This window comes from Myxocyprinus asiaticus, chromosome 45 (assembly GCF_019703515.2).
Source record: "Myxocyprinus asiaticus isolate MX2 ecotype Aquarium Trade chromosome 45, UBuf_Myxa_2, whole genome shotgun sequence".
NCBI lineage: Eukaryota > Metazoa > Chordata > Actinopteri > Cypriniformes > Catostomidae > Myxocyprinus > Myxocyprinus asiaticus.
This window is the reverse complement of record NC_059388.1, coordinates 29,202,585-29,216,716: the sequence shown is the minus strand read 5'-3', so window position 1 is coordinate 29,216,716 and position 14,132 is coordinate 29,202,585. Positions and strand designations below refer to the sequence as shown.

Below are 14,132 nucleotides of genomic sequence, written 5' to 3'. Positions count from 1 at the left end.
TGGTGATATAATTTTTTAAAATAATTTTTCAATACTTGCTCAAAGAGATTATATTGGTGCAACAAGTGGTATAAAACAATATATGGATAATTAAACAATGTGCTGAAATAGAGCTAGATTGATGTAAATATATTAAACAATAAACATACATGACACAAAACAAATGCTGCATGCACACATGTGGCACACCACTAGAGGATATCATTGCACAAGTAATACAAAAAGGCAGGTTGTTGCCCTAAAATGTGTTGAATTTTTTGTTTTTAAATAAAGCTTTTATGAGTCTTTAACATGAGAGATAATGTTTTTTAATAAAACATAGAAAAAAGACCATTATATATATATATATATATATATATATATATATATATATATATATATATATATATATATATATAATTATTATTATTTTTAAATATATATATATATTAAAAATAAACCTAAAATGCAAGTCAGTGCTCAATAATACTAAATAATGCAAAGTCAATGCAAAACACATAGTAAATATAAAACAATCGAATGGCAAGAGAGAATAACCCAGAGTCTTGTTGTTATAAAATGCAATATATCTTAAGCCATTATCGTCTATGCAAAACACATGCATCAGCTAAACTAGTTACATTTCACCGCAGAAGAGAGAGTGACCCTGAGTCTAGTGTCAAACCAATGAAAGCAACAGTTCAAGCCATAATGAGTGAGATCAGATGGTGAGAGGAGGGTATGAACGCGTGTCTTTGACAGATCGCACTTATTTTGGATCATAATTCCTGGAATAAGAGCTTTTATATAAGGTCTAGATTGCTGGATTGAGTTTCACTGCATCCATGCATAAGTATTTTCTCGACCACCTCCAGAGTCATTGGCTCTATGTTTGCTGAACGGTGAGTTGTGAGATTATTCTACTTTTTTACACCAGCCCTAAGGCAAACCCGTTACTTCTGATGTTTCGTTATTGTAATTAGTGTGTCTTGTTATTTTGTTGTACAAAGACAATATAAATTTGACTAAATTGCTTTGTTTTTACAATGCATATCAAACTTTATGCATACAGAGGGTTATTTTAAGAAACTTCCGCGTTGGCAGTGGGTTCCTGTAAATTTGACTTTTAACGTTCCTCTTCTAAACTGATCAATGTATGAATGATTTACTTTATTGGTTGCAATGTTTCGGTCCGCGTTATTTGTGGACTTTTGTTTTTGAACATTCGTGTTTCTCTGGCGGGTTTAACACATGCGTGCTTCCTGCTTATGTGGCTTCCTTAAAGATAACGCAGAGTAGAATAAGTCTAGAGAAAATATCTGAAAATAAAATGATAATTGGGTACCAAAGACAAAAAAGTATATTTGACAAATTGTTTCGAGACAATAGTTTAACCTGTACACTTGTTACTTAATAGCCATATTAAAAGATTGTGTTAATGGAGTCCCATTCAAATTTGAATGGTTTGTGGAAGCAATGTTTAGGTGTCATCATTGAATAATAACCATAGCTAATTTGTTTATCTATTCATGCACACATTCATTCATGACTATAAAGGTCAACCAAATATTCAGGAATTGGTGGAGGAGGAGGGGGCCACTGCCCGATAATATTATTGTACTTATAATATTGGGTACAATGTTAGAATTAAATGATTTTTATTTCACCAAACAAGCAACAAGTGGTATAACAGCAAATTAACCAAGTATTTAGAATTGGAGGTTAGCGTTGGGGTTTCAGCCATTGAAAACCCCATATTAACTAACCACTAATCTAATTTTTGTGGTGGTTATGGCTTTGCATTCATTCTCCTATATGTGCAGTGAAAAAGCCAGTTCCAGTCCATATTTTGAACATTATTTTCTTGTTTTAATTACTTTTAGCATAGGTTATGGAACAACAAGCTAGTGATGATGAGCCACCAGTAGTTCGTAGAGAGGAAAACAAGAGGAGGAGAAGGAAGATGAAAGCATTCACATCTAGCTCAGCTGTACACATGGATCACATAGCTGTTGAGTTTGTACTGCCCACCACCAACAAAACAAGCAAGAGCTCTGACACACTGCAATTAGACGTGACTGGGAATTGGACGGTAGAGCAGGTGAAGGTTCAGCTCTGGCAAAGAGCAGTTACCACAAAGCTATGCCCAGAATTTTACCAGAAATACTCGCCAGACCACTGCATTCTCCTCTATCAGAAAAAAGGCAACTGGTATGAGATCTATGACAAGCACCAGGTGTTCCAAACCCTTGACTGTATCCGCTACTGGAAAGCGTTGAGAAAAGAGGTGGGGAAAATTCATTTGGCTATTAGGCCGCAAGCATCTGATGAATCTCTTCAGTACCAAAGGTTTCTGAACCATCTCATTGGATATGATGTTACAGATGTCAGCAACGTCCATGACGACGAACTGGAATTCACACGCAGAAAGCTACTCACCCCTCGGAAAATCGAACTGTCTGACAGAGATCCGAAACTTTATTCAATGGATCCCTGTATAACCACAAAGCCTGTCCCTGAATACATTCTGAGCAAAATAAGTAACAACCACATTCTGGTTGTGATACACAAGGAGACAACAAGCCAGACCATTAAGGTATCTATAGATGATACACCTGTACAGGTTCTTCAGAGCTTCTTTGCCAAGATTGCTAATAAGAGAGCACTTTTAGGCATATCAGAGGACGTCAGCGAATCTGATTTTGTCTTGAGAGTTTGCGGAAGAGAGGAATACCTATATGGCAACTATGCTATCAAAGACTTCCACTGGATCAGACAATGTCTTAAAAACGGCGAAGAGATCCATTTGGTGTTAGAGCCCCCGCCAAACCCAGAACAAGATGTAGTCCAAAAGGAAGACTGGTCGCAGGTTGATGACTGCACTGGTGTAGCTGGCACTCATGAACAATTGACCATCACTGAGAAAGACCACGAGAAGGTGTTCACCATCTCCCTATGGGACTGCAATCGAAAATTCAGGGTGAAGATTTTGGGGATTGACATACCAGTCCTTCCACGCAATTCTGAGCTGATTGTGTTTGTTGAGGCCAGTATTTATCATGGTCAGCAGTTGCTGGCCCAAGAGAGGACAACCTCGAAACCCTTCACAGACGAGGTGCTTTGGAACACCTGGCTGGAATTCAATATAAAGATTAAGGACTTACCCAAAGGAGCACGACTCAGTCTACAGGTGTCTTGTGGAAAAGCCCAGACTCAAACTTGCAAGGAAAATGACTGCAAAAGCAAGAGCCGCTTGCTCTACTACGTCAACCTGTTATTGGTGGACCACAGGTCTCTACTTAGACAAGGGGAGTTCATCTTGCATATGTGGAAGATGCCAGAGAAAAGTGAAGATAACAGCAGTGTTAATGCCGACAAGCTTACATCTGCCACTAACCCAGACAAGACCACTTCCATGGCTGTCGCTATTCTTCTAGACAAGTATTGCTACCCTGTGGCTCTCCCTAAGAGCAAGGATTCTCAAGACTCAGACATGGAAGGGGAGAGAGGGAAGAGAGAGATGCCCAATCACTTGCGGAAACAGTTTGAGCAGATTATTGCTACTGACCCTCTGCATCCACTCAGTGCAGAAGATAAAGAGCTGCTTTGGCACTTCAGGCAGGATTGTATGCGGGATCCCAAAGCATATCCCAAGTTTCTTTCTTCTGTAAAATGGGGCAAACAAGAGGCTGTGACAATAACACATCAGCTACTGGATCGGAGTACCATATGGGACCGAAGCTCACATGATGTGGGTCTGGCTTTACAGTTACTGGACTGCCACTTTTCTGATGAAATTGTCCGCACTATGGCCGTCAGAAAGTTAGAGACTCTAGGAGATGATGATGTTCTACGGTATCTCCTGCAGCTTGTTCAGGTATGGTTCAGGTGATTTACAAGAGTGAAACTCTCTGTGGTTGGTTTTGCATACCAGCACAGACATACTAACTCAACATGAACAAAGAAACTTCAGTTAGCTATTAAAATGATTATTCAAAGGAAGTATTTACATAACATGAACTGACTGACCTCCTGATGTGCCTTTGTAAACAATGTAAGCCAAAGATTTTGTTCTATGCAACTTTATATGTAATTAAAAGAAAGTTAATCTGCCGGTTATTCGTTGTCTTCTAGGCTGTTAAATTTGAACCGTACCATGACAGTGCACTTGCCAGGTTCCTCCTCAAACGTGCACTTAGAGTAAGTCAAAACCTGATCTGTCTAAAGCATTGAACCAGTTTGAAGTGTTTTCAGTGTAATAGGACAAATCTTGTGACTCTTTTGCAGAGCAAGCGGATTGGCCACTTCCTGTTCTGGTTCTTGCGTAGTGAAATTGCTCAATCCATGCATTACCAGCAACGGTATGCTGTAATCCTGGAATCTTACCTCCGTGGCTGTGGTGAAGCTATGCTGCAGGACTTCAGGAAGCAGCTGGAGATAACAGAGGCCTTGCAAAGAGTCACCCGTGAGATTAAGCTTGTGTCTGCTGAAAAGTATGACGTGTCCGCACAAGGTAATGACTACAGCCAATATTTGTCCCTAGTGTATTGCATTAGGTCCCCGCAGTGCATTTATATCTAATCTGGTGGGAACACTATAGTTATTTTTCAGCTGCGTCAGAAACTGGAAGATCTGCAGATGTCCGGGTTGCCAGAGAGCTTCAAAGTACCTTATGACCCAGGCCTACGGGCTGGGGCACTGGTAGTACGTAAAACAAATTTTAACTTCTACTTTGCTCCAATGCATTCTGTATTTAATTTCAATCTCCACTATTTATTATACCCCATTTTTAATTTGATTATCTCGGATAACTTTAAAACACCCAAAATGTCAAGATCCCTTTAGGTGAATATGTTATTATTTACAGATTGAACAATGCAAAGTAATGGCATCCAAGAAGAAACCCTTGTGGCTGCAGTTTAAGCAAGCTGACCCTACCACCCTGTCGAGTGACACTATTGGGATAATCTTTAAAGATGGGGATGACCTTCGTCAGGACATGCTGATATTACAGGTGGGTGTTATCACCATATAAATGCATGGATGCAGTCATCAATCAATTTATCTATGCTGTCTTTTTAATAGACATGTTTTTCTTACAGATTTTGGTAATAATGGAGTCTATCTGGGAGCTGGAATGCTTGGATCTGTCTTTGTTACCATATGGCTGTATTTCCACGGGAAATAAAATTGGTAATGTTGGTGGATTTATTGTTTTTAAAATGTATTAATACAATTCTCTGGGGTTCTTATAATGAAAAATTTAAGAAATTAACTTCTATCTTTTAGGGATGATTGAAATAGTGAAGGATGCCACAACTATCGCTAACATTCAGCAAAGTACTGTTGGGAACACTGGTGCTTTTAAAGATGAAATCCTCAGCCAATGGCTTCGTGAAAAGTGTGTGAATGAGGACAAGGTAAATGTTGTTTCCATTCCAACTGTTGTATGTACAAACGAGGAAGGAAAGGTCTCACTTCCTGGTGCATTAGGGTCTTTGTTTGAGAGGGGTTGCCTTTGTGAAGACTAAACATAGCACCTGCACACATGCAGTGTGCTATTTTTAAAGGCTCTCTTGGAAAAAAAAAATTCATTGCTTGTGGTTTTAGTCATGTTCATGTTCTTGATGAAGTGGTTAAGTCATGTTGCTGATAAACAGTGTCAGATGTTTAATGTTTGCCTCACTTGTTTGCATGTCTGTGTTTGCTTGATGCAAATGTACACAGTGAAAAATGTCAGTTATTGAGGATCTCATAGTTGTGCATTTTTCCATCCCCACCCATCTTATTCTTCAGCACCAGCAGGCTGTAGAACGGTTTGTGTTCTCCTGTGGAGGGTATTGTGTGGCAACCTATGTCCTGGGCATTGGTGATCGTCACAACGACAACATAATGATCACAGAAACGGGTAATTGCTATCATAAAATCATTTTGGATCGAATGCTTTAGTTTGATTAATAATCAGTTGAAGAAATAAAGACAAAATGTATATGTTTGCAACTAGGGAACCTGTTCCACATTGATTTTGGACATATACTTGGAAACTACAAGAGTTTCCTGGGGATAAGCAAGGAACGAGTGCCCTTTGTCTTAACTCCTGATTTCCTTTATGTGATGGGTGCGATCGGGAAAAAAAGTAGCCCTAATTTCCTTAAATTTCAGGTATACACATATACTCTGTTATCTCATACCTGTAACAGCATATTATATTATTTTGCAGTGACTAAGCATAATCTTTCTTATAAACAGAATGTTTGCCTGAAGGCCTACCTGGCTTTGAGACACCAGACCAACCTGCTCATCATCTTGTTCTCTATGATGCTCATGACGGGTATGCCACAGCTGACCAGCAAGGAGGACATCGAGTACATACGGGAGGCGCTGACAGTCGGACGCTCTGAGGACGAAGCCAAACAACATTTCTTGGACCAAATCGAGATCTGTCGAGACAAAGGTTGGACGGTGCAGTTCAACTGGTTCCTACACTTGGTGCTAGGCATTAAACAAGGTGTGGAGAAACGTTCAGCTTGAGCATGCCATCAATCCTGCGTACAGTACAGATAATTTTAGATGAAGAATTCAACCAAAAAGGTTTTTAAGGACCTAAATTATGTTTACTCTCTTTTGTTTAGGCTTTTAAGGTGCATATTTGCTATAATCTTGGGTATTTGCACTGTAACATATGTGAAGTCTGTTTTGTCCAAGAGACTGGATCGTTCTACATGCCCATATTCAAGCTGTAAATAGCAGAAGTCTGATCACTGGAGAAGAGCTGGTATGCTGTTGGTATAAGTTTGAGATTCCACTCAAGTCTCTTAAGAGGCAAAATTTGCTAATAATTTGTGACATCTTCAGACTATGACATTTGAGAATAGCTGTGTCTCAATAATTTAGTTTTCATGGTAAAAATAAAAAGGTGGTGGTGGGAAAATATAAATTATAATAATTGTTAATAATATTTCTTAATTTGATATCTTACCAGCTAGAGAACAGCTTTTGTTGGGACCACCTACATATGCCAACATGAAATTATTTTTATAAATATTTAATGTTTTTATATTAAAATTGCTTTGAAAATAATTTCATGAGAATTCTCTTTTTTTTTTCTTTTCTTTTTTTTTGCTGACACATTTTTAAAAACTATTATATCACAACCCCCATATTAAATAAGATGCCATTTAGCAACCTTTTAACCCTATGTAAAAAAAATACAAATATAATTGTAGTTTCTGCCAAAATTCTATAGTTACTGCAGTTATTACTACATCAAAACTATGCTAACTGGCCAATGTTCAGAATGCCAAATTTCCACAGTGCATAGTGTGCATAGGATGTGCATCACATAGGACAGGGTCAACATTTGTAGTATACAGTATGCAACAGTACACTGCACAGAATTATGTATTTCAAAAGGCAATACCTTCATTTTTCAGTATGATGAAAGAACCGTAAGTACTCAGCTGTGATTTTGTACAGCTCTATTTTTAAGACATCTTAACACAAAATTAAATAATAAAAAATTAAGTATGACATCTGGAAGCCATTTAAATCACCATGTGACACTGCTGTTTTAAAAGTTTACCATGACATATAGTAGGCAGTATACAGTGCCATATTAAGTAGCTAAAAAATAAAACAAATTTCCATAATTTTTGAAAAACCATATTTAGTTTATTAACTGTAATAAACAATAAATGGTTATGGGATCTCCTTCACAAACTTTACAAATTATGTAGTAAAGCGTTTTAAAAGGTAAGGTGAATAACAATACGAACTTTGGCGGGAAGTGAATTCCCGCCTGATGAGCGTTGCTGATCACGTGAGTGTAGTAACCGTTACTTCAGCTTCGATAGATGCGAGAGTTGAGAGCTGTCATCGATCACCTGTCACAAACTCACACATAATCTGATAAATATCGATTACTTTTTCATATTTACCCATTATAACGCCATTTAATTAATTCAGAATGAGTGTAGAGATCCCAGAAGGCCTTAAAGAGCTGTTGACAGAGTTCACAGCGGAAGTGTTGAGGAATCAGCCGCATGATCTGCTGCAGTTCTCAATGCGGTACTTCAGTTCACTCAGAAATCGAGCACCTGCAAGTACCGAAGAAACTCTGCTGGAAGATGAGGATGAGGAGCTGGTTGGTAAGTGATTTCCCCCTACAGAAAAGTACTGTGGTGGTGGTACCGTGGTTCTTTGAAGAGAGTAAAAAAAACATACAAAAAACAATAGGGTACAACGGTGTTAAAGGGACACCTTAAAGGGATAGTTAACCCAAAAATGAAAATTCAGTCATTGTTTACTCACCCCTGTGTTGTTATAACCCCATATGAATTTCTTTCTTTTTCTTAACACAAAGGGAGAAATTGTAAAAAAAAAAAAAAGTGTGCTCAGTGATGTCATACAATGGCTGTTTATGGTGACCACCTCTTCAAGCTTCAAAAGGACACAAAAGTATAATTTAGAAGTCTAATAAATTATTCCATGAGACTCATGATTGTTATGACAGTATACGATAAGGTTTGGTGAGAAACAAACCGAAATCGAATGTATTATTTAGTGAAAATGTTCACTGACCGTTGATCTCCTGCTCCATTCATGATAAGGCACAAGAGCAGCAGTTCATGCAGCGCCCTCGCGACATTGGGGCGTTCAAGTGAAAACTCGTTTTGTTTATCTAAAAACAGGTCCTCCACAGTGATAGTGACAACAGAACACAGCACAGCTGCACTTAAAACAGAGAACAGAACTTACTAAACATGTCTGAAGAGTTTGTAGTCAAAGAATTGATGCATTTCTATGCCCAGCCTTATTTTTTTATTGTATTGTTTTACGTTTTCGGTACCAGTTTACAGTGGAGGGAGTTACCTGCACGATGCCAAAAATAGAAAACAAGCGATCGAGAGAATGTACCATCTCTCATCACTGCTGGTTACCATAGAAAATATACCTTTTATCACGTGTCATACAACAATACAGCATGCAACAGTAATGCAGATTTGCATGTTGTATTGTTGTGTATTTGTTATAAAAAATATTTAAAAAAATAAATAATTACATTTATAATTTATTATAATTTTAATATCAATGGATACTATTTTAAATATATACTGTAAATATGTCAGTAAATTAAATTAATAAATTAACCATTTTATATGAATTAAAAAACTATTTTGTTTATAAAAAAATATGGGGAAAATATAGAGTTTAGGGCAATTCAAGATAAACAAAATCGAAATATGCATATGTAAAAACGTGTAACTCAGTTTATATATCTTATACAATACAATGTAAGTGTGAAATATAAAAATATTTTTTTCCAGACTGATATTATTAGGCGGGTTATGTGAATTTTACTTCTTTCTGGAATGTTCTTACTCTTACATCACTGATCAGTAGACTAATTTTTCATTAGTTATAGTTCCAACATCATCAAACACTTTTCCTGCTGTCTTCTGATTTATAGCACCTGTGACCAACAGCTTTGTACGACGAGCTGCAGGTAAGATCATTTAATCATTTGCCCTCTCAATGTCATTCACTAGTGTATGTGAATGACATCAAATGTGTCTGTCAACCCCAAACCTGGAAATATTTACTGTATTTACATGGGAGCTCTTCAAAGGTTCTTCAAACTGCCCACTCTTTTTCCACTCAGGTCTAACTACTTTACTTGATGAAAGTTAAAACAACACTGAATATACTTGAAAATTACATGTCTAACCATCTGAAAACATTCATAAATATGTGTTTAGTGTCTGCAGAGCCTTATAACCCTGATGAAGATGATGAGGAGGACAAGGATCCCAGGGTTAGAAAGCTAATCAAGACCCATTAATACTGTTTTTATCATGGTAAAAAATTAACACTAAGTGTACTTGCTTCATTCGATGCACTAGATCACTCACCCCAAAACAAATGAACAGAGAAATCGTCTGCAAGAGGCTTTTAAAGACATTTTTCTTTTCAAGAATCTGGAGGAGGTAAGTCAGGAGGTTGTCTTTGGTGAAGAAGAAATGTCTTCTCTGGTGTTCCGAGAATACACACTTAAACCCTAATTTCATTGATCAAATTCATCATCAGTGCTGGATTAAAATGATACTCTGCTTGTCTCTGAGCAGGAGCAGATGGAAGAAGTGTTGGACGCCATGTTTGAGAAGGTTGTGAAGAAGGGCGAGCATGTTATCAATCAGGGTGAAGATGGAGATAACTTTTATGTCATCGAAAGGTGGGAACAGATAATAATAGATAGTAAACAGAGCCAATAAGCACTACTTAGGCAAGAGGTAGTGACTACCTTTCACTTTACCACTGTTCTTTGACTTTTTCAGGGGCTCTTTCAATATCCTTATTACAATAGATGGAAAAGAGATAGTGGTTGGAACCTACAAAAACCATGGTAGTTTTGGAGAACTCGCCCTGATGTACAACACACCATGGGTGGCAACAATCATTGCTGCCTCACTCGGAGCTCTGTGGTGTCTGGCAAGTGCATCTACCTTTTTTGGATTTGTCTATCAACAACAAGCCTTTCAAAAATACTTGAAGTCACATGGGAAGTGTTCATTGTGACTAAAACTATTTGTTTAGAAACTCCAAAATCTCTGGTTTTGAATAACTCATAGACCTTTTTTTACGTTCTAGGACAGGATGACCTTCCAAAGGATCATTGGTCGGAATAACGCCAAGAAGAGGAAGTTGTACGAAGTTCTCATTGAGTCACATCCAACTCTCAGCTCTCTTGAGGTAGTCACTGCCTTTTTTTTTCCATATAGAATAGCTTCTTTGTGTCTTTGAGAAGGGCTTGATTGATAACAGACTTTACTTTGGTCTTTTTGTAGCCTGCGGAGAAGATGAAACTAGTAGATGTTCTAACCTGTAAACGGTATAGAGATGGAGAGACCATTATTGCTCAGGTAATTGTTTCTTTTTCACATGACAACACACACACACAAAAAAAAGTTCTTTGAGTATTATACCTGAGGATTAAATTACAGGGTTGGGCAAAATTCAGAATTACATGAGAAGGAATGTGAATTGAATTGGCCACATCCGCAGCTGAATTTGAATGACAGAAAGTGGAAACTCCACACAGTCACACAACTGTATAATTTCATTAGTCAAACACAACCAGGCACATTTTGTGACATTAATAATTACAATCATTTTAGATGAATGATGTTTATTCCCTCATATAGGTAGAATTAACTCTATGCACGGCATTTTGCCTACATAATTACACTAAAACCTCAGTGGCTATGCAAATTTCCAGTATAGTACTCTCCGATAGCAAGCTGTGGTAGTAGCAAACTCTTTCACTTTTCGATTAACTATCGATCACAACTAATTATATTATAGTATGTATATATATATATATATATATATATATAATTATTAACTGTAGTAAACATAACATTTTAGTATATTATATTAAAACATTTAGTTTTAGTGATGAGTTCCAGAAGCTTGCCAGCCTACAAGTACAGATGCCAGCCGCCTCACATTGCGATTGACATCATTCACAGTAATCCATGGAAGATCTTCCAAACAGCAAGTGTAAAAAGTCATGTAGACAGCACTCATTGAAACGGTAGGCATAGATTGCTTCCGGCGCTTGAACCGGAAGTTGCGGTGGCCACTGGGGCTAAATGCGGAAACGACTGTGCATAGAGTCTATTTATCTAAGCTAAGTGAAATTAGCAGCCATTAAAACAATTTTAAGAAATGGTCCACCACATAGTTTTCAGATAATGTCATAAAAATAGATCAAATTCAGATAATGTCATATGAATAGATCAAAATTAGAATCTGTTGCTTGTGTAAAATATTGAGTAAATTAAAGCATTATAGGAAATGCTCTTCCACCATGCTCCTTAAAATAAAATATATTATACTGTATATATTGGAATAAATGGAAAACAAATGCCTTTAGGTGGCATTTCAATCATTATTTATTATATTTAATAAAGTATGTTGAGTATAATGTAATAGAAAAGTTGCATCAAGATGCATTACTGAAAGAAAGGAAAAACGCCAACCAAAATGTTGACAAAATTGCTGATAGCCGTATTCCTGAAAATAAAAATGAAAAGACATGAAGTTCATGCTTAAATGAAAAATCAACTCAAAGATAATGCTAAAATGAAAATGGATGTAAACTTAATTTATGTTTATAATTATATCCTTTTTTAACAATTTTATTATGCATTTAATGATTTATTGAAATATTGAAATATTTTTTAAGTAATTTGGCCCTTACACAGTTTGCTATCTCAATTCAAATTCATTTTAAAATCAGGAATTGAACTGGAATTTAATTGGCATTCTTAATTCAATTCTGAATGGTGCACAGCTGCTAAATTAAGACCTGAAACCGGCTCGGTAGTTAGCTTAGACTGTCAGTATATAGCTACCTAGCTACCTGAATATGCTTCAGTCAGTTTAATGGTACAGAAATTGAGTTCTACCAGAGCAACAGTAAAATACATCGTTACGTTAACGAAACTGTGCACTTGCAATGTGTCAACAAGTATTCACGTCTGAATACTAGCGTATGTTTCCTAAACAATTCTCGGCTTATGCACACTGTCAGACCACTTGTCTTTCAAGGGAGATGTTGCTTGTTGCCTCTACATCATTGAATCTGGTCAAGTGAGACTAGCCATCGACAAGGGTGGGGTAAGTGTTTGTTCCATGTAGCAGTTCCAGTTTTGCTCCTTCATAGGGTGTGATTTTACTTATATTAGCTTAAGCCATGCTTTCCTTTGGGGAATTAACCTTCTGCCTCACCGTATTTTCCAACCAGAACGAGGTAGAAGAATCCACCTACTCTGAAGGACAGTATTTTGGAGAGCTGGTCTCAGACAAAACTCAGACTGCCTCTGCTTACGCCGTGGGAAATGTCAAATGCTTAGGTTTGACAACTGATAAGATTTGAATCCTTATACATTTCTGATGTGATTCACATGTTGTCCAACTTTAAGCTAACTGTCTCACTGTGTATCTGTTGGTAGTGATGGACATTCAGGCTTTTGAGAGGCTACTTGGTCCCGCTATCGACATCATGAAGAGGAACATGTCCTACTACGACAAGCAGATGATCAAACTTTTTAACAAAAACACAGGAACAGTGTGAAGAGTACAAAGCCTATACTATATGACTGGCTTTTTTCTATATTGTTTGTTACCCTACATATGCTTACATTATACAATATTACATGGTTATATTTTATTTTAAAATGATTCTTTTGTTACATTGTTACATGTTTTAGAAATGTGTTTCAGTTGAAACTTAGTTTTGCTAGATATTTGCATACTATTGTATATTACATTTTTGACTGTATTTGAAAAAGGCAGTTTTGCAAACATTTCTGTTGATGCCAGTATTAGTTTACTATCTGTGTTTTTCTGTATGTATTCTGTTCACTGATGGAAAGACATCAAAGTTATGTCACAATGTACCAGGTACATCTTCATATCAGTTTGAAAATACTTTTGGTAGTTTCACTGTTTTTGTAATGTAAACCAATGTTAAGACTTCTTAACATAGTAGTAATTTTGTGCCTGATCGTCTCATGAATTCTGAACACATAACACAGAAAAGGACAGTACAGAAAGCACAAACAACAGGGTACATTTTTTGTTGCATGGTTTGTAAATGTCCATGTTTTATCTGCAGTTACAAATGCAAGTATTTTGGCTCGATTATTTAACCAACTCTTTGTTCAGAAAAGTAATAGTTTATATTTGTGTTGCATTTTGAATAGAGTAATAGACTTTATATGTATAGGTCCGTTTCAAATTTACACTTTGTTTTAATTTATAACTTGTTCTTTTGTTTTATTTTGTATTGTTAATTGATGCAAGTAAAAAGAATGTATAATTCATTTTCAATCAAGCAGTTTTTTATTACATTTGCATAAATCTACCTTTCCATTTATGGGTAAATCTCATAATATCGAATATTTCTTAAAGGGATATTTCACCCAAAATTTAAAACAGTATGTTTCAGTCACTTTTTAAAAAAAAAAATTTCTCTCCATACAATGGAAATAAATGGTCACTGAAGCGTGAATAAATAAAGACAGAATTTTCATTTTGGGTGAACTATCCCTTTAAGAACACAATAACAGAGCTGTATCATGAATAAA

General features: G+C 36.6%; 2 protein-coding genes across 4 annotated transcripts; both read left to right on the top strand.

Annotated features, from left to right (window-relative positions):
- Positions 1 to 619: 619 nt before the first annotated feature.
- On the top strand, positions 620 to 9,538 carry LOC127435274 (phosphatidylinositol 4,5-bisphosphate 3-kinase catalytic subunit gamma isoform-like). Of its 3 annotated transcripts, none has more exons than XM_051688607.1 (12): positions 620 to 881; positions 1,863 to 3,856; positions 4,114 to 4,179; positions 4,267 to 4,492; positions 4,580 to 4,683; positions 4,847 to 4,993; positions 5,082 to 5,172; positions 5,269 to 5,399; positions 5,776 to 5,887; positions 5,984 to 6,141; positions 6,229 to 6,487; positions 9,449 to 9,538. In XM_051688607.1, the coding sequence occupies exons 2-12, from the start codon at positions 1,871 to 1,873 to the stop codon at positions 9,496 to 9,498; spliced, it is 3,330 nt and encodes a 1,109-aa protein (XP_051544567.1). In that variant the 5' UTR covers positions 620 to 881; positions 1,863 to 1,870; the 3' UTR covers positions 9,499 to 9,538. The 3 variants fall into 3 exon arrangements, with proteins under 3 accessions (XP_051544567.1, XP_051544569.1, XP_051544568.1); XM_051688609.1 differs by lacking the exon at positions 9,449 to 9,538 and adding an exon at positions 6,612 to 9,436; XM_051688608.1 differs by lacking the exon at positions 9,449 to 9,538 and having other exon boundaries at positions 6,229 to 9,435.
- A 120-nt stretch (positions 9,539 to 9,658) lies between these two features.
- On the top strand, positions 9,659 to 14,109 carry LOC127435290 (cAMP-dependent protein kinase type II-alpha regulatory subunit-like). The gene is made up of 9 exons (XM_051688644.1): positions 9,659 to 9,793; positions 9,882 to 9,965; positions 10,104 to 10,210; positions 10,314 to 10,467; positions 10,627 to 10,728; positions 10,824 to 10,898; positions 12,592 to 12,660; positions 12,788 to 12,896; positions 12,996 to 14,109. Exons 1-9 carry the CDS (start codon positions 9,659 to 9,661, stop codon positions 13,115 to 13,117), a joined length of 957 nt encoding a protein of 318 aa, XP_051544604.1. The 3' UTR covers positions 13,118 to 14,109.
- The last annotated feature ends 23 nt before the right edge of the window (positions 14,110 to 14,132 follow it).

Bases quoted from the DNA above. Each gene is read 5' to 3' on its own strand.
- LOC127435274 (XM_051688607.1), top strand. From the start codon at position 1,871: ATGGAACAACAAGCTAGTGATGATGAGCCACCAGTAGTTCGTAGAGAG. The intron at 4,493-4,579 runs GTAATGACTACA...GGAACACTATAG, and splicing joins GTATGACGTGTCCGCACAAG to TTATTTTTCAGCTGCGTCAG. The intron at 5,173-5,268 runs GTAATGTTGGTG...TCTATCTTTTAG, and splicing joins TTCCACGGGAAATAAAATTG to GGATGATTGAAATAGTGAAG.
- LOC127435290 (XM_051688644.1), top strand. From the start codon at position 9,659: ATGAAAGTTAAAACAACACTGAATATACTTGAAAATTACATGTCTAAC. The intron at 10,468-10,626 runs GCAAGTGCATCT...TTTACGTTCTAG, and splicing joins TCGGAGCTCTGTGGTGTCTG to GACAGGATGACCTTCCAAAG. The intron at 12,897-12,995 runs GTTTGACAACTG...ATCTGTTGGTAG, and splicing joins GGGAAATGTCAAATGCTTAG to TGATGGACATTCAGGCTTTT.